This window comes from Carcharodon carcharias, chromosome 13 (assembly GCF_017639515.1).
Source record: "Carcharodon carcharias isolate sCarCar2 chromosome 13, sCarCar2.pri, whole genome shotgun sequence".
Classification (NCBI taxonomy): domain Eukaryota; kingdom Metazoa; phylum Chordata; class Chondrichthyes; order Lamniformes; family Lamnidae; genus Carcharodon; species Carcharodon carcharias.
This window is the reverse complement of record NC_054479.1, coordinates 69,983,355-70,000,719: the sequence shown is the minus strand read 5'-3', so window position 1 is coordinate 70,000,719 and position 17,365 is coordinate 69,983,355. Positions and strand designations below refer to the sequence as shown.

Sequence of the window (17,365 nt, the reverse complement as noted above, 5' to 3'; positions counted from 1 at the left end):
GACATGTGGAGTAAGGGTTGGATATGATGTAAAATTTTGTTCCAGCCAAATACTAAAACCCTCATCTTAGCAGGAGTAGCTCCTATTGCATCAGTGAGATATTTCTATTTTCCCGAAAGTTAGCATGCAGGTGCAGCAAGCAATTTGGAAGGTAAATCGCATGTTGGCCTTTATTGCAATGGGATTGGGGTACATGAATTAAAGAAGTCTTGCTACAGTTGTACAGGGTTTTGATGAGACCACATCTGGAGTACATTGTGCCGTTTAGGTCTCTACATTTAAGAAAGGATATATTGGCACTGGGCGGTACAGTGGAGGTTCACGAGATTGGTCTCTGGGATGAGGGGGTTGTCTTATGTTGAGAGGCTGAGTAAATTACCTTATATTCCCTGGAGTTTAGAAGAATGAGAGGAGATCTCAATGAAACCTACAAAATGCTGAAGGCTTGACAGGGTGGACATAACGATTGTTTCTGCTGGTTGGAGAAGCTAAAACGGGGGGGCACAGTCTCAGGATAAGGGGCCAATCATTTAGAATTGAAATGAGGAGAAATTGCTTCACTCAAAGGGTTGTGAGTCTTTGGAATTCTCTACCCCAGAGGGTTGTGGATCCTCCAACGTTGAATACATTTAAGGCTGGGATGGACAGATTTCTGATGTCTCAGGGAATTAAAGGATATGGGGAGTGGGTGGGAAAGTAGAGTTGAAGCCCAAGGTCAGCCATAATTATATTGAATGGCAGAACAGGCTCGATGGGCTGTGTGGTCTACTCCTGCTCTTATTTTGTGTGTTCTTGTGTCCTTCATCTCCCACTGACTCAGAGCAAGCTTGACACTTCAGTGCCAATCAGCAGCAGACAGGGGCAACCTTGCTCAGTGGGTTAATAGGGGGAGGCAGTGGCATAGTAGTATTGTCACTGACTAGTATTTCAGAGACCCAGGGTAATGCCTCAAATGGTGATATTTGAATTCAATAAAAATCTGAAACCATTGTCAATTGTCATAAAAACCCATCTGGTTCACTAATTTTCTTTAGGGAAGGAAATCTACTGTCCTTTTTTTTTTTTCCCAATAAATTATAAAGATTTTCCTTTTCCCACCTATTTCCATTATATAAAATAAAAAAAAAACCCACTAGAGCTATACCTTGAGTGCCCTACCATCCATTCTTAATTAGCACATTCGTTTAGATAATATCACCAACTTTATCTTTAACACCTATGTGTTCTATTGTACTATTGTTGTTGACATCTTTTGATATTCTGCTTCTATCACTGCTTGTTTGTCGCTACAACCACACCAACCCCCTCCACCTCTCTGTCTCTCTATCTCTCCGCCCCCCACACACACACCTTAAACCAGCTTATATTTCAGCTCTTTCCTGGACTCGAACTCAAGTTCTGTCGAAGGGTCATGAGGACTCGAAACGTCAACTCTTTTCTTCTCCGCCGATGCTGCCAGACCTGCTGAGTTTTTCCAGGTAATTCTGTTTTTGTTTTGGATTTCCAGCATCCGCAGTTTTTTTGTTTTAATCTACTGTCCTTACCTGATCTGGCCTACGTGTGACTCCAGGCCCACAGCAATGTGGTTAACTCTTAAATACCCTCTGGACAAGGGCAATTAGGCAATAAATGCTGGCCTAGCCAGCGACACCCATAGCCCGTGAACAAATAAAAAAGAAGTGTTAAAAGAGGTGGGCTGACATGATCCCAAACAAAAACCAGTGCAAAGAAGGAACTTTTATCCCGTGAGGCCTGACCGGAATTCAGGCCAGGATTCCCTCTTACGGAAGCTGATGATACACTGGTTGTGAGATGTAGGGCAATTTATTAAAACTTCGACATGTGCAGCTCCGGCCAATACCTTGGGTTAGATTTTGCAAATGGTGTCTCTAAAATCATAGAATTGTTACAGCACAGAAACATAGAAACATGGAAACTAGGAGCAGGAGTAGGCCATTCGGCCCTTCGAGCCTGTTCTACCATTCATTATGATCATGGCTGATCATCCAACTCAATAGCCTGCTCCCACTTTCTCCCCATACCCTTTGATCCCTTTCACCCCAAGAGCTATATCTAACTTCTTCTTGAAAACATACAATGTTTTGGTCTCAACTACTTTCTGTGGTAGCGAATTCCACAGGCTCACCACTCTCTGGGTGAAGAAATTTCTCTTCATCTCAGTCCTAAATGGTCTACCCCATAACCTCAGACTGTGACCCCTGGTTCTGGGCTCCCCCACCATCAGGAACATCCTTCCTGCATCTACCCTGTCTAGTCCTGTTAGAATTTTATAGGTTTCTATGAGATCCCCCATCATTCTTCTGAACTCCAGTGAATATAATCCTAATCAACCCAATCTCTCCTCATATGTCAGTCCCGCCATCTCAGGAATCAGTTGGGTAAACCTTTGCTGCACTCTTTCTATAGCAAGAATATCCTTCCTCAGATAAGGAGACCAAAACTGCACACAATATTTCAGGTGTGGTCTCACCAAGGCCCTGTATAATTGCAGCAAGACATCCCTGCTCCTGTACTCGAATCCTCTGGCTATGAAGGCCAACATACCATTTGCCTTCTTTACCGCCTGCTGCACCTGCATGCTTACCTTCAGTGACTGGTGTACAAGGACACCTAGGTCTCATTGCACATTCCCCTCTCTCAATTTATAGCCATTCAGATAATAATCTGCCTTCCTGTTTTTGCTACCAAAATGGATAACCTCACATTTATCCACATTATACTGCATCTGCCATGCATTTGCCCACTCACTCAGCTTGTCCAGAAGGAGGCCATTCAGACAATCAAACCCATGCTTGCTCTCGTTAAGAGCAATTTAGCTAGCCCTGCTGCCCTGACCTTTCCCCATAGCCCTGAATTTTTTTCTCTTTGGTGCTTATCCAATTTCTTATTGAAAGACACAATTGAATCTGCCTCCACCACATTCTCAGGCAATTCATTCCAGATCCTAAATATAATAATTCTGAAAGCCAGTTGGTGAAGGAACTGGAGGCAATCTTCACACACTTTTATATGCATTTATTTGCACAGTTACAGATTACAAGCATACACTTACTCACTCAACAATCACAGTTTCAATTTGTGTCTATTTATAGGAGTTCAAGTGAATCCCCTGTTAACGTCCACCATCTACATATAATTGAACACAATTAATGTACATTTTATTAACTCGCTGCATAAAATAGTTTTTCCTCATGTCGCTTTTTGTTTTCTTTGCCAATCATCTTAAATCTGTGTTCTCCGGTTCTAAATCTTTCCACTGCTGGGAAAGCTTCTCCCTATTCGACTCTGTCTAGGCTCCTCATGATTTTGAACACTTCCATCAAATCCCCTCTCCACCTTTGCCTCGCCAAGGACAACAGCTCCAGCTCCTCCAATCTATCCATGGAACTGAAGACCTTCACCCTGTGGCCATTTTTTAAATCTTTTCTGCACTCTCTCTAAAGCCTTCACATCCTTCCTAAAGAGATTTTGGAAGGGAATTTCAGAGCTATGGCCTAGAAAGCTGACGACACGGCCAACAATGCAGTTATGAAGCACATTGGCACAGCACCAGAGGTCAGAAGGTAAGTCACAGGTACAGAATTGGACACAATACCCCCAGTTGAGGTTGAACCAATGTTTTAAGAAGGTTCACTAATCTCCTTGTTTTTGTATTCAGTAAACCATTTTAATCGCTTTCTATTGGACACTACCACAGATGAATGCGCCCTGCAGCATTTCACAGCAATCCCTTCAGTATCAAGATGTTTGTTTTCCTATAAACAAGGCCTTTATAGCGGGGGCTTCACCAGACAATCCAGCATAACGAATATCATTTAACACTGTGACACCAGCACCATTCACTTGGACTTATAGCCAAGGTTCATGCAGTAACAATTTATATATCTTCCAACACCACTCAAACAAAGGCATGCTCAGGGATTCGATCACAGCATCACATCACATGACTCACCTTCTTGGGACATTGGATATCGTGGACCAGGCTCATTAACAAGTCATGAGAAATGGGGTCCACCAAGTTGGGGAAGGCTGTGTGTTTATAGAGAACATCGTTTAAAGATGTGCCTTCCAGACCCAGATCCTGCACAGGAGAGAAGGTAGCCAATTAACAACTTGGAAGATTAGCCAATCCAGTCACACAATCACTTCTGACCTTTACCCTCTGAGTTCTACATGCTCCTCTAATTCTGGCTTCTTGTGCTGCTCTAATAGCCTTCATGTCAACATTGTTGACTGGGTCTTAATCTAACTTGCCCGGAGCTCTGGAATTCCCTCCCCGAGCCTCTCCTCGTTACATCTATTTCATTCTTTGAGGTGGTCCTTAAAAACAGCCCCTTTGACTGAACCTTTAGCAATCTGTCTGCATCTCAGCTTATGTGCAACACCTTCAAATTGTCTTTGAGAATGTCCAGTAAAAATTCGGGGGATGTTTTATATGTTAAAGTCACTGACATTTCTACTCTATCCTACTGTTAGTGGAGTGGCAGCTTAAGTTATGCCCAATGTGATGTGGTTCGGGTGTTTCAGGGTGACAGGGTGTGGGTGTTTCGGGGTGACGGGGCTCGGGTGTTTCAGGGTGACGGGGATCGGGTGTTTCGGGTGTTTCATGGTGATAGGATACGGGTAATTCTGGGTGACGGGGTAAGGGTGTTTTGGGTGTTTTAGGGTGACAGGGTGTGGGTGTTTCAGGCTGACGGAGTTCGGGTGTTTCCAGGTGACAGGGTGCGGGTGTTTCCGGGTGATGGGGTGCAGGTGTTTTGGGTGTTACAGGGTGATAGGGTGTAGGTGATTCCGCGTGATGGGGTGCGGGTGTTTCCGGGTGATGGAGTGCGGGTGTTTCGGGTGTTTCAGGGTGACAGAGTGCAGGTGATTCCAGGTGATGGGGTGCAGGTGTTTTGGGTGTTACAGGGTGACAGGGTGCAGGTGATTCCGAGTGATGGCGTGCGGGTGTTTCCGGGTGATGGGGTGTGGGCGTTTCCGGGTGATGGGGTGCAGGTGTTTTGGGTGTTACAGGGTGACAGGGTGTAGGTGATTCCGCGTGATGGGGTGCGGGTGTTTCCGGGTGATGGAGTGGGGGTGTTTCGGGTGTTTCAGGGTGACAGAGTGCAGGTGATTCCGGGTGATGGCGTGCGGGTGTTTCCGGGTGATGGGGTGTGGGCGTTTCCGGGTGAAGGGATGCGGGTGTTGCAGGGTGACGGGGTGCTGGTGTTTCAGGGTGATGGGCTTTGGGTGTTTCAGGGTGACAGGGTGGGGGTGTTTTGGGGTGACGGGGTGCAGGTGTTTCAGTGTGACGGGATGCAGATGTTTCGGGTGATTTAGAGTGATGGGGTTCGGGTGTTTCAGGGTGACGGGGTGCGAGTGTTTCCGGGTGAAGGGGTGCGAGTGTTTCCGGGTGAAGGGATGTGGGTGTTTCCGGGTGAAGGGGTGCGAGTGTTTCCGGGTGAAGGGGCGCGGGTGTTTTGGGTGTTTTAGGGTGACAGGGTGGGGTTGTTTTGGGGTGACGGGGTGCGGTGTTTCAGTGTGACGAGATGCGGATGTTTCGGGAGATTTAGAGTAATGGGGTTCGGGTATTCCAGGGTGACGGGGTTCGAGTGTTTCCAGGTGACGTGGCTCAGGTGTTTCAGGGTGACCAGGAGTGGGTGTTTCGGGGTTACGGGGTTTGGGTGTTTCAGAGTGACAGGGTATGGGTGTGTACGGGTGTTTCAGGGTGACGGCGTGTGGGTGTTTCAGGGTGACGGGTTGCGGATGTTTCGGGTGTTTCAGGGTGACGGGCTTCGGTTGTTTCTTGGTGACGGGGTACAGGTGTTTCGGGCATTTCGGGGTGACGGGGTGCGGGTGTTTTGGGCGTTTCAGTGTGATGGGATGTGGATGTTTCGGGTGTTTCAGAGTGACGGGGTTCAGAGGTTTCAGGGTGATGAGGTGTGGTTGTTTCGGGGTGACGGGGTTTGGGTGTTTAAGGTGACAGGGTCTGGGTGTTTCGGTGTGATGGGATGCGGATGTTTCGGGCGTTTCATGACGGGGATCGGATGTTTCAGGGTGATAGGGTGCGGGTGTTTCCAGCTGATGGGGTGCGGGTGTTTCCAGTTGATGGGTTGCGGTTGCTTCGGGTGTTTCAGGGTGAGAAGGCGCGGGAGTTGCGGGTGTCTCAGGGGGACAGGGTTTGGGTGTTTCTGGGTGTTTCAGGGTGACGGGGTGAGGGTGTTTCAGGGAGAAGGGGTGCTGGTGTTTCCAGGTGAGGGGTGCAGGTGTTTCCGGGTGACGTGGTGTGGGTGTTTCTGGGTGACGTGGTGTGGGTGTTTCAGTGTGCCGGGTTGTAGGTCTTTCCGGGTGACAGGTCGTGGGCATTTCAGGTGTTTCAGGGTGACGGGGTGCGGGTGTTACGGTGTGAAGGGATGCGGATGTTTCGGGTGTTTCAGACTGACGGGGTTCGGGTGTGTCAGGGTGACATGGTGCGGGTGTTTCAGGGTGATGGTGTTCGGGTGTTTCAGGGTGTTTCGGGTGTTTCCGGGTGACGGGGTGCAGGTGTTTCGGGTGCATCCGGGTTACGGGGTTCGGGTGTTTCACAGTGACAGGGCCCGGGTGTTTCAGGGAGACGGGGTGTGGGTGTTTCAGATTGACGGGGTGCGGGTTTTTCAGGGTGATGGGTTGCAGATGTTTCGGGTGTTTCAGGGTGAAGGGGTGCGGGCGTTTCATGGTGACGGGGTGCGGGGGATTTGGGTGTTTCAGGGAGACAAGGTGCGGGTGTTTCAGGGTGACGGGGTGCAGGTGTTTCAGGGTGACGATGTATGGGTGTTTCAGGATGACGGGTTGTGGGTGTTTCGGGTGTTTCAGGCTGACGGGTTGAGGGTTGTTTCACAGTGACAAGGTTCGGGTGTTTCTGGGTGACGTGGTTCAGGTGTTTCAGGGTGACAGGGTGAGGGTGTTTCAGGGGTGATGGTGTTCGGGTGTTTCAGTGTGTTTCAGGTGTTTCAGGGTGATGGGATGCAGGTGTTTCGGGTGCATCCAGGTGATGGGGTTCGGGTGTTTCAGGGTGACAGGGTGCAGGTGTTTCAGAATGACGGGGTGCAGATGTTTCAGGTGTTTCAGGGTGACGGGTTTCGAGTGTTTCATTGTGATGGGATGCGGGTGTTTCCGGGTGACGGGTTGCGGGTGTTTTGGGTGTTTCAGGGTAACAGTGTGCGGGCCTTTCGGGATCACAGTGTGCAGATGTTTCAGGTGTTTCAGGGTGACTTGTTTCGGGTGTTTCAGGGCGATGGGTGCGGGTGTTTCACTGTGATGGGGTGCAAGTGTTTCAGGGTGATGGGGTGCAGGTGTTTCAGGGTGCTGGGGTTTTGGTTTTTCAGGGTAACAGGGTGTGGGTATTTCAGGGTGATGGGTTGCGGATGTTTCTGGTGTTACAGGGTGACAGGGTGTGGGTATTTCAGATTGACAGGGTGCAGGTGTTTCAGGTGTTTCAGGGTGACACGGAATGGGTGTTTCGGGTGTTTCAGTGTGACGGAGTGCAAATGTTTCTGGGTGACAAGGTGCGTGTGTTTTCGCGTGTTGGGGTGCGGGTGTTTCCGTGTGAAAGGGTGTGGGTGTTTCTGGGTGAAGGGGTGCCGGTGTTTCGGGTGTTTCTGGGTGACGTGGTTCAGATGTTTCAGGGTGACAGGGTGAGGGTGTTTCAGGGGCGACGGTGTTCGGGTGTTTCAGTGTGTTTCAGGTGTTTCCGGGTGATGGGGTGCAGGTGTTTCGGGTGCATCCGGGTGACGGTGTTCGGGTGTTTCAGGGTGATGGGTTAAAGGTGTTTCAGGGTGACAGGCTTGAGGTATTTCAGTGTGACGGTGTGCGGGTGTTTCAGGGTGTGTGTGTTCGGGTGTTTCAGGGTGATTTGGGTGTATCCGGGTGATGGGGTGCGGGTGTTTCAGGTGCATCTGGGTGACGGGGTTTGGGTGTTTCAGGCTGATGGGTTGCAGGTGTTTCAGGGTGACGTGGTTCAGGTGTTTCAGGGTGACAGGGTGAGGGTGTTTCGGGGTGACGGTTTTCTGGTGTTTCAGTGTGTTTCAGGTGTTTCCAGGTGATGGGGTGCAGGTGTTTCGGGTGCATCCGGGTGACAGGATTCGGGTGTTTCAGGGTGATGGGTTACAGGTGTTTCAGATTGACAGTGTGCGGGTGTTTCAGGGTGACGGGGTGTGGGTGTTTCGGGGTGACGGGGTTTGGGTGTTTCCGGGTGACAGGTTGCGGGTGTTTCGGGTTTTTCAGGGCGATTGGGTGCAGGTGTTTCAGAATGACGGGGTGCAGATGTTTCAGGGTGACGGGTTTCGAGTGTTTCATTGTGATGGGGTGCGGGTGTTTTGGGTAACAGTGTGCGGGCGTTTTGGGATCACAGTGTGCAGATGTTTCAGGTGTTTCAGGGTGACGGGTTTCGGTTGTTTCTGGGCGATGGGTGCGGGTGTTTCACGATGATGGGGTGCAAGTGTTTCAGGGTGATGGGGTGCAGGTGTTTCAGGGTGACGGGGTGTGGGTGTTTCAGGGTGCCGGGGTTTTGGTTTTTCTGGGTGACAGGGTGTGGGTATTTCAGGGTGACAGGTTGCGGATGTTTCTGGTGTTACAGGGTGACAGGGTGTGGGTATTTCAGGGTGACAGGGTGTGGGTGTTTCAGGTGTTCCAGGGTGACAAGGAATGGGTGTTTCGGGTGTTTCAGGGTGACGGAGTGCAGATGTTTCTGGGTGACGAGGTGCGTGTGTTTTCGCGTGATGGGGTGCGGGTGTTTCCGTGTGAAAGGGTGCGGGTGTTTCCGGGTGAAGGGGTGCCGGTGTTTCGGGTGTTTCAGGGTGACGGGGTTCGAGTGTTTCATTGTGAAGGGGAGCGGGCGTTTCCGGTGACATGGTTCAGGTGTTTCAGGGTGACGGGGTTGGGTTTTTCAGGGTGACAGGGTTCAGGTGTTTCCGGGTGATGTGGTTCAGTTGTTTCAGAATGACGGGGTGCGGGTGTTTCGGGGTGGCGGGGTTCAGGTGTTTCTGGGTGACAGGGTTCAGTTGCTTCAGGCTGACTGGGTGCAGGTGTTTCAGGTTGACAGTGTTCGGGTGTTTCAGGGTGTTTCGCATTTTTCCAGGTGATGGGGTGCGGGTGTTTCAGGGTGACAGGGTTCAGGTGTTTCAGGGTGACATGGTGAGGGTGTTTCAGCGTGATGGTGTTCGGGTGTTTCAGGGTGTTTCGGGTGCATCCTGGTTACGGGGTTCGGGTGTTTCAGGGTGACATGGTGCGGGTGTTTCAGGGTGATGGTGTTCGGGTGTTTCAGGGTGTTTCGGGTGTTTCCGGGTGATGGGGTGTGGGTGTTTCTGGGTGCATCCGGGTTACGGGTTTTGGGTGTTTCAGGATGACAGGGCGCGGGTGTTTCAGGGTGACGGGGTGTGGGCGTTTCACGGTGACGGGGTGCGGGGGATTTGGCTGTTTCAGGGAGACAAGGTGCGGTGTTTCAGGGTGACGGGTTGCGGGTTGTTTCACAGTGACAAGGTTCGGGTGTTTCTGGGTGACGTGGTTCAGGTGTTTCAGGGTGACACGGTGAGGGTGTTTCAGGGGTGACGGTGTTCGGGTGTTTCAGTGTGCTTCAGGTGTTTCCGGGTGATGGGGTGCAGGTGTTTCGGGTGCATCCGGGTGACAGGTTTCGAGTGTTTCAGGGTGACGGGTTACAGGTGTTTCAGGCTGACGGGGTGCAGGTGTTTCAGACTGACAGTGTGCGGGTGTTTCAGGGTGATGGGTTAAAGGTGTTTCAGGGTGACAGGCTTGAGGTATTTCAGTGTGACGGTGTGCGGGTGTTTCAGGGTGTGTGTGTTCGGGTGTTTCAGGGTGATTTGGGTGTATCCGGGTGATGGGGTGCGGGTGTTTCAGGTGCATCTGGGTGACGGGGTTTGGGTGTTTCAGGCTGATGGGTTGCAGGTGTTTCAGGGTGACGTGGTTCAGGTGTTTCAGGGTGACAGGGTGAGGGTGTTTCGGGGTGACGGTTTTCTGGTGTTTCAGTGTGTTTCAGGTGTTTCCAGGTGATGGGGTGCAGGTGTTTCGGGTGCATCCGGGTGACAGGATTCGGGTGTTTCAGGGTGATGGGTTACAGGTGTTTCAGATTGACAGTGTGCGGGTGTTTCAGGGTGACGGGGTGTGGGTGTTTCGGGGTGACGGGGTTTGGGTGTTTCCGGGTGACAGGTTGCGGGTGTTTCGGGTTTTTCAGGGCGATTGGGTGCAGGTGTTTCAGAATGACGGGGTGCAGATGTTTCAGGGTGACGGGTTTCGAGTGTTTCATTGTGATGGGGTGCGGGTGTTTTGGGTAACAGTGTGCGGGCGTTTTGGGATCACAGTGTGCAGATGTTTCAGGTGTTTCAGGGTGACGGGTTTCGGTTGTTTCTGGGCGATGGGTGCGGGTGTTTCACGATGATGGGGTGCAAGTGTTTCAGGGTGATGGGGTGCAGGTGTTTCAGGGTGACGGGGTGTGGGTGTTTCAGGGTGCCGGGGTTTTGGTTTTTCTGGGTGACAGGGTGTGGGTATTTCAGGGTGACAGGTTGCGGATGTTTCTGGTGTTACAGGGTGACAGGGTGTGGGTATTTCAGGGTGACAGGGTGTGGGTGTTTCAGGTGTTCCAGGGTGACAAGGAATGGGTGTTTCGGGTGTTTCAGGGTGACGGAGTGCAGATGTTTCTGGGTGACGAGGTGCGTGTGTTTTCGCGTGATGGGGTGCGGGTGTTTCCGTGTGAAAGGGTGCGGGTGTTTCCGGGTGAAGGGGTGCCGGTGTTTCGGGTGTTTCAGGGTGACGGGGTTCGAGTGTTTCATTGTGAAGGGGAGCGGGCGTTTCCGGTGACATGGTTCAGGTGTTTCAGGGTGACGGGGTTGGGTTTTTCAGGGTGACAGGGTTCAGGTGTTTCCGGGTGATGTGGTTCAGTTGTTTCAGAATGACGGGGTGCGGGTGTTTCGGGGTGGCGGGGTTCAGGTGTTTCTGGGTGACAGGGTTCAGTTGCTTCAGGCTGACTGGGTGCAGGTGTTTCAGGTTGACAGTGTTCGGGTGTTTCAGGGTGTTTCGCATTTTTCCAGGTGATGGGGTGCGGGTGTTTCAGGGTGACAGGGTTCAGGTGTTTCAGGGTGACATGGTGAGGGTGTTTCAGCGTGATGGTGTTCGGGTGTTTCAGGGTGTTTCGGGTGCATCCTGGTTACGGGGTTCGGGTGTTTCAGGGTGACATGGTGCGGGTGTTTCAGGGTGATGGTGTTCGGGTGTTTCAGGGTGTTTCGGGTGTTTCCGGGTGATGGGGTGTGGGTGTTTCTGGGTGCATCCGGGTTACGGGTTTTGGGTGTTTCAGGATGACAGGGCGCGGGTGTTTCAGGGTGACGGGGTGTGGGCGTTTCACGGTGACGGGGTGCGGGGGATTTGGCTGTTTCAGGGAGACAAGGTGCGGTGTTTCAGGGTGACGGGTTGCGGGTTGTTTCACAGTGACAAGGTTCGGGTGTTTCTGGGTGACGTGGTTCAGGTGTTTCAGGGTGACACGGTGAGGGTGTTTCAGGGGTGACGGTGTTCGGGTGTTTCAGTGTGCTTCAGGTGTTTCCGGGTGATGGGGTGCAGGTGTTTCGGGTGCATCCGGGTGACAGGTTTCGAGTGTTTCAGGGTGACGGGTTACAGGTGTTTCAGGCTGACGGGGTGCAGGTGTTTCAGACTGACAGTGTGCGGGTGTTTCAGGGTGACAGGGTGTGGGTGTTTCGGGGTGATGGGGTTTGGGTGTTTCCAGGTGACAGGTTGCGGGTGTTTTGGGTTTTTCAGGGCGACTGGGTGCGGGTGTTTCAGAATGACGGGGTGCAGGTGTTTCAGGTGTTTCAGGGTGACGGGTTTCGAGTGTTTCATTGTGATGGGGTGCGGGTGTTTCCGGGTGACAGGTTGCGCGTGTTTTGGGTGTTTCAGGGTAACAATGTGCGGGCGTTTCGGGATCACAGTGTGCAGATGTTTCAGGTGTTTCAGGGTGACGGGTTTCAGGTGTTTCAGGGTGATGGGTGCGGGAGTTTTACGGTGATGGGGTGCAAGTGTTTTAAGGTGATGGGGTGCAGCTGTTTCAGGTTGACGGGGTGTGGGTGTTTCAGGGTTCCGGGGTTTTGGTTTTTCAGGGTGACAGGGTGTGGGTATTTCAGGGTGACAGGTAGCGGATGTTTCTGGTGTTACAGGGTGACAGGGTGTGGGTATTTCAGGGTGACGGGTTGCGGATGTTTCAGGTGTTTCAGGGTGACACGGAATGGGTGTTTCGGGTGTTTCAGACTGATGGGGTTCGGGTGTTTCAGGATGACATGGTGCGGGTGTTTCAGGGTGATGGTGTTCGGTTGTTCCAGGGCGTTTCGGGTGTTTCCGGGTGATGGGGTGCGGGTGTTTCGGGTGCATCCGGGTTACGGGGTTCGGGTGTTTCAAGGTGACAGGGCGCGAGTGTTTCAGGGAGACGGGGTGTGGGTGTTTCAGATTGACAGGGTGCGGGTTTTTCAGGGTGATGGGTTGCAGTTGTTTCGGGTGGTTAAGGGTGACGGGGTGCAGGCATTTCACGGTGACGGTGTGCGGGGGATTTGGGTGTTTCAGGGAGACAAGGTGCGGGTGTTTCAGGGTGACAGGGTGCGGGTGTTTCAGGGTGACGATGTACGGGTGTTTCAGGGTGACGGGTTGCAGGTGTTTCGGGTGTTTCAGGTTGACGGGTTGCGGGTTGTTTCACAGTGACAATGTTTGGGAGTTTCTGGGTGACGTGGTTCAGGTGTTTCAGGGTGACAGGGTGAGGTTGTTTCAGGGGTGATGGTGTTCGGGTGTTTCAGTGTGCTTCAGGTGTTTCTGGGTGATGGGGTGCAGGTGTTTCGGGTGCATCCGGGTGACGGGGTTCGGGTGTTTCAGGGTGACAGGGTGAGGGTGTTTCAGGGTGACGGTGTTCGGGTGTTTCAGTGTGTTTCAGGTGTTTCCGGGTGATGGGGTGCAGGTGTTTCAGGTGCATCCGGGTGACGGGGTTCGGGTGTTTCAGGGTGACAGGTTACATGTGTTTCAGGGTGACGGGGTGCAGATGTTCCAGATTGACAGTGTGCGGGTGTTTCAGTGTGACGGGTTTCGGGTGTTTCAGGGCGATGGGTGCGGGAGTTTTACGGTGATGGGGTGCAAGTGTTTCAGGGTGATGGGGTGCAGGTGTTTCAGGGTGACGAGGTGTGGGTGTTTCAGGGTGCCGGGCTTTTGGATTTTCAAGGTGACAGGATGTGGGTATTTCAGGGTGACAGGGAGCGGGTGTTTCTGGTGTTTCAGGGTGACAGGGAATGGGTGTTTCGGGTGTTTCAGGGTGACGGAGTGCAGATGTTTCCGGGTGACGAGGTGCGTGTGTTTTCGCGTGATGGGGTGCGGGTGTTTCCGTGTGAAATGGTGCGGGTGCTTCCGGGTGAAGGAGTGCCGGTGTTTCGGGTGTTTCAGGGTGACGGGGTTGGGTTTTTCAGGGTGACAGGGTTCAGGTGTTTCCGGGTGATGTGGTTCAGGTGTTTCAGATTGACAGGGTGCGGGTATTTCGGGGTGGCGGGTTTCAGGTGTTTCTGGGTGACAGGGTTCAGTTGCTTCAGGCTGACGGGGTGCAGGTGTTTCAGGTTGACGGTGTTCGGGTGTTTCAGGGTGTTTCGGGTTTTTCCAGGTGATGGGGTGTGGGTGTTTCTGGGTGACAGGGTCCGGGTGTTTCAGGGTGACAGGGTTCAGGTGTTTCAGGGTGATGGGGTGCGGGTGTTTCAGGGTGACAGTGTTCGGGTGTTTCAGTGTGTTCCGGGTGTTTCTGGGTGCATCCGGGTTACGGGGTTCAGGTGTTTCAGGGTGATGGGGTGTGGGAGTTTTGGGTGTTTCAGGGTAACAGTGTGCGGGCATTTCTGGGTGTTTCAGGGTGACGGGGTACGGGTGTTTCAGGGAGAAGGGGTGCTGGTGTTTCCGGGTGATGGGGTGCGGGTGTTTCCGGGTGACGTGGTGTGGGTATTTCTGGGTGACATGGTGTGGGTGTTCCAGTGTGCCGGGTTGTAGGTCTTTCCGGGTGACAGGTCGCGGGTGTTTCAGGTGTTTCAGGGTGACGGGGTATGGGTGTTTCAGGATGACGGGGTGTAGATGTTTCAGGTGTTTCAGGGTGACGGGTTGCGGGTGTTACGGTGTGATGGGATGCGGATGTTTCGGGTGTTTCAGACTGATGGGTTTCGGGTGTTTCAGGGTGACATGGTGCGGGTGTTTCAGGGTGATGGTGTTCGGGTGTTTCAGGGTGTTTCGGGTGTTTCCGGGTGATGGGGTGTGTTTCCGGGTGATGGGGTGCGGGTGTTTCGGGTGCATCCGGATTACGGGATTCGGGTGTTTCAGGGTGACAGGGCCGAGTGTTTCAGGGTTTTTAAGGGTGATGGGTTGCAGGTGTTTCGGGTGATGGGGTGCGGGCGTTTCACGGTGACGGGGTGCGGGGGATTTGGGTGTTTCAGGGAGACAAGGTATTTCGGGGTGACGGGGTGCGGGTGTTTCAGGGTGACGGGTTGGGGTGTTTCGGGTGATTCAGGCTGACGGGTTGCGGGTTGTTTCACAGTGACAAGGTTCGGGTGTTTCTGGGTGACGTGGTTCAGATGTTACAGGGTGACAGGGTGAGGGTGTTTCAGGGGTGACGGTGTTCGGGTGTTTCAGTGTGTTTCAGGTGTTTCTGGGTGTTGGGGTGCAGGTGTTTTGGGTGCATCCGGGTGACGGGGTTCGGGTGTTTCAGGGTGATGGGTTACAGGTGTTTCAGGGTGACAGGGTTGAGGTGTTTCAGGGTGACGGTGTGCAGGTGTTTCAGGGTGTGGGTGTTCGGGTGTTTCAGGGTGTTTTGGGTGTATCCGGGTGATGGGGTGCGGGTGTTTCAGGTGCATCTGGGTGACGGGGTTTGGGTGTTTCAGGCTGATGGGTTGCGGGTGTTTCAGGGTGACGTGGTTCAGGTGTTTCAGGGTGACAGGGTGAGGGTGTTTCAGGGGTGATGGTTTTCGGGTGTTTCAGTGTGTTTCAGGTGTTTCCAGGTGATGGGGTGCAGGTGTTTCGGGTGCATCCAGGTGACGGGGTTCGGGTGTTTCAGGGTGACGGGTTACAGGTGTTTCAGATTGACAGTGTGCGGGTGTTTCAGGGTGACGGTGTGTGGGTGTTTCGGGGTGACGGGGTTTGGGTGTTTCTGGGTGACAGGTTGCGGGTGTTTCGGGTTTTTCAGGGCGATTGGGTGCGGGTGTTTCAGAATGACGGGGTGCAGATGTTTCAGGGTGACGGGTTTCGAGTGTTTCATTGCGATGGGGTGCGGGTGTTTCAGGGTAACAGTGTGCGGGCGTTTTGGGATCACAATGTGCAGATGTTTCAGGGTGACGGGTTTCGGGTGTTTCTGGGCGATGGGTGCGGGTGTTTCACGATGATGGGGTGCAAGTGTTTCAGGGTGATGGGGTGCAGGTGTTTCAGGGTGACGGGGTGTGGGTGTTTCAGGGTGCCGGGGTTTTGGTTTTTCAGGGTGACAGGGTGTGGGTATTTCAGGGTGATGGGTTGCGGATGTTTCTGGTGTTACAGGGTGACAGGGTGTGGGTATTTCAGGGTGACAGGGTGTGGGTGTTTCAGGTGTTTCAGGGTGACAGGGAATGGGTGTTTCGGGTGTTTCAGGGTGACGGAGTGCAGATGTTTCCGGGTGACGAGGTGCGTCTGTTTTCGCGTGATGGGGTGCATGTGTTTCCGTTTGAAAGGGTGCGGGTGTTTCCGGGTGAAGGGGTGCCTGTGTTTCGGGGGTTTCAGGGTGACGGGGTTCGAATGTTTCACTGTGAAGGGGAGCGGGCGTTTCCGGGTGACGTGGTTCAGGTGTTTCAGGGTGACGGGGTTGGGTTTTTCAGGGTGACAGGGTTCAGGTGTTTCCGGGTGATGTGGTTCAGGTGTTTCAGAGTGACGGGGTGCGGGTGTTTCGGGGTGGCGGGGTTCAGGTGTTTCTGGGTAACAGGGTTCAGTTGCTTCAGGCTGACTGGGTGCAGGTGTTTCAGGTTGACAGTGTTCGGGTGTTTCAGGGTGTTTCGCGTTTTCCAGGTGATGGGGTGCGGGTGTTTCAGGGTGACAGGGTTCAGGTGTTTCAGGGTGATATGGTGCGGGTGTTTCAGCGTGATGGTGTTCGGGTGTTTCAGGGTGTTTCGGGTGCATCCGGGTTACGGGGTTCGGGTGTTTCAGGGTGACAGGGCGCGGGTGTTTCTGGGAGATGGGTTGCAGGAGTTTCGGGTGTTTCAGAGTGACAGGGTATGGGTGTGTACGGGTGTTTCAGGGTGACGGCGTGTGGGTGTTTCAGGGTGATGGGTTGTGGATGTTTCGGGTGTTTCAGGGTGACGGGGTGCGGGCGTTTCTCGGTGACGGGGTACGGGTGTTTCGGGCATTTCGGGGTGACGGGGTGCGGGTGTTTTGGGCGTTTCAGTGTAATGGGATGTGGATGTTTCGGGCGTTTCAGAGTGACAGGGTTCAGAGGTTTCAGGGTGACGAGGTGTGGTTGTTTCAGGGTGACGGTGTTTGGGTGTTTAAGGTGACAGGGTCTGGGTGTTTTGGTGTGATGGGATGCGGATGTTTCGGGCGTTTCATGACGGGGATCGGATGTTTCAGGGTGATAGGGTGCAGGTGTTTCCAGCTGATGGGTTGCGGTTGCTTCGGGTGTTTCAGGGTGACAAGGCGCGGGAGTTTCGGGTGTCTCAGGGTGACAGCGTGTGGGTGTTTCTGGGTGTTTCAGGGTGACGGGGTGAGGGTGTTTCAGGGAGAAGGGGTGCTGGTGTTTCCGGGTGAGGGGTGTGGGTGTTTCAGTGTGCCGGGTTGTATGTCTTTCCGGGTGACAGATCGCGGACGCTTCAGGTGTTTCAGGGTGACGGGGTGCGGGTGTTACAGTGTGATAGGATGCGTATGTTTCGGGTGTTTCAGACTGATGGGGTTCGGGTGTGTCAGGGTGACATGGTGCGGGTGTTTCAGGGTGATGGTGTTCGGGTGTTTCAGGGTGTTTCGGGTGTTTCCGGGTGATGGGGTGCGGGTGTTTAGGGTGCATCCGGGTTACGGGGTTCGGGTGTTTCAGGGTGACAGGGCGCGGGTGTTTCAGGGAGACGGGGTGAGGGTGTTTCAGATTGACGGGGTGCGGGCATTTCACGGTGACGGGGTGCGGGGGATTTGGGTGTTTCAGGGAGACAAGGTGCGTGTGTTTCAGGGTGACGGGGTGCGGGTGTTTCAGGGTGACGATCTACGGGTGTTTCAGGATGACGGGTTGCGGGTGTTTCAGGTGTTTCAGGCTGACGGGTTGTGGGTTGTTTCACAGTGACAAGGTTCGGGTGTTTCTGGGTGACGTGGTTCAGGTGTTTCCGGG

General features: G+C 53.1%; 1 protein-coding gene across 1 annotated transcript in view; it reads right to left on the bottom strand.

Moving 5' to 3' along the window:
- The window catches only part of LOC121285514 (leucine-rich repeat-containing protein 75B-like), a 794,595-nt gene that overhangs the window by 613,938 nt on the left and 163,292 nt on the right, over positions 1-17,365 (bottom strand). The window contains exon 2 of the mRNA XM_041202033.1: positions 3,974-4,102. Within this exon, the coding sequence (XP_041057967.1) occupies positions 3,974-4,102 (129 nt within the window). The remainder of the gene's footprint in view (positions 1-3,973; positions 4,103-17,365) is intronic.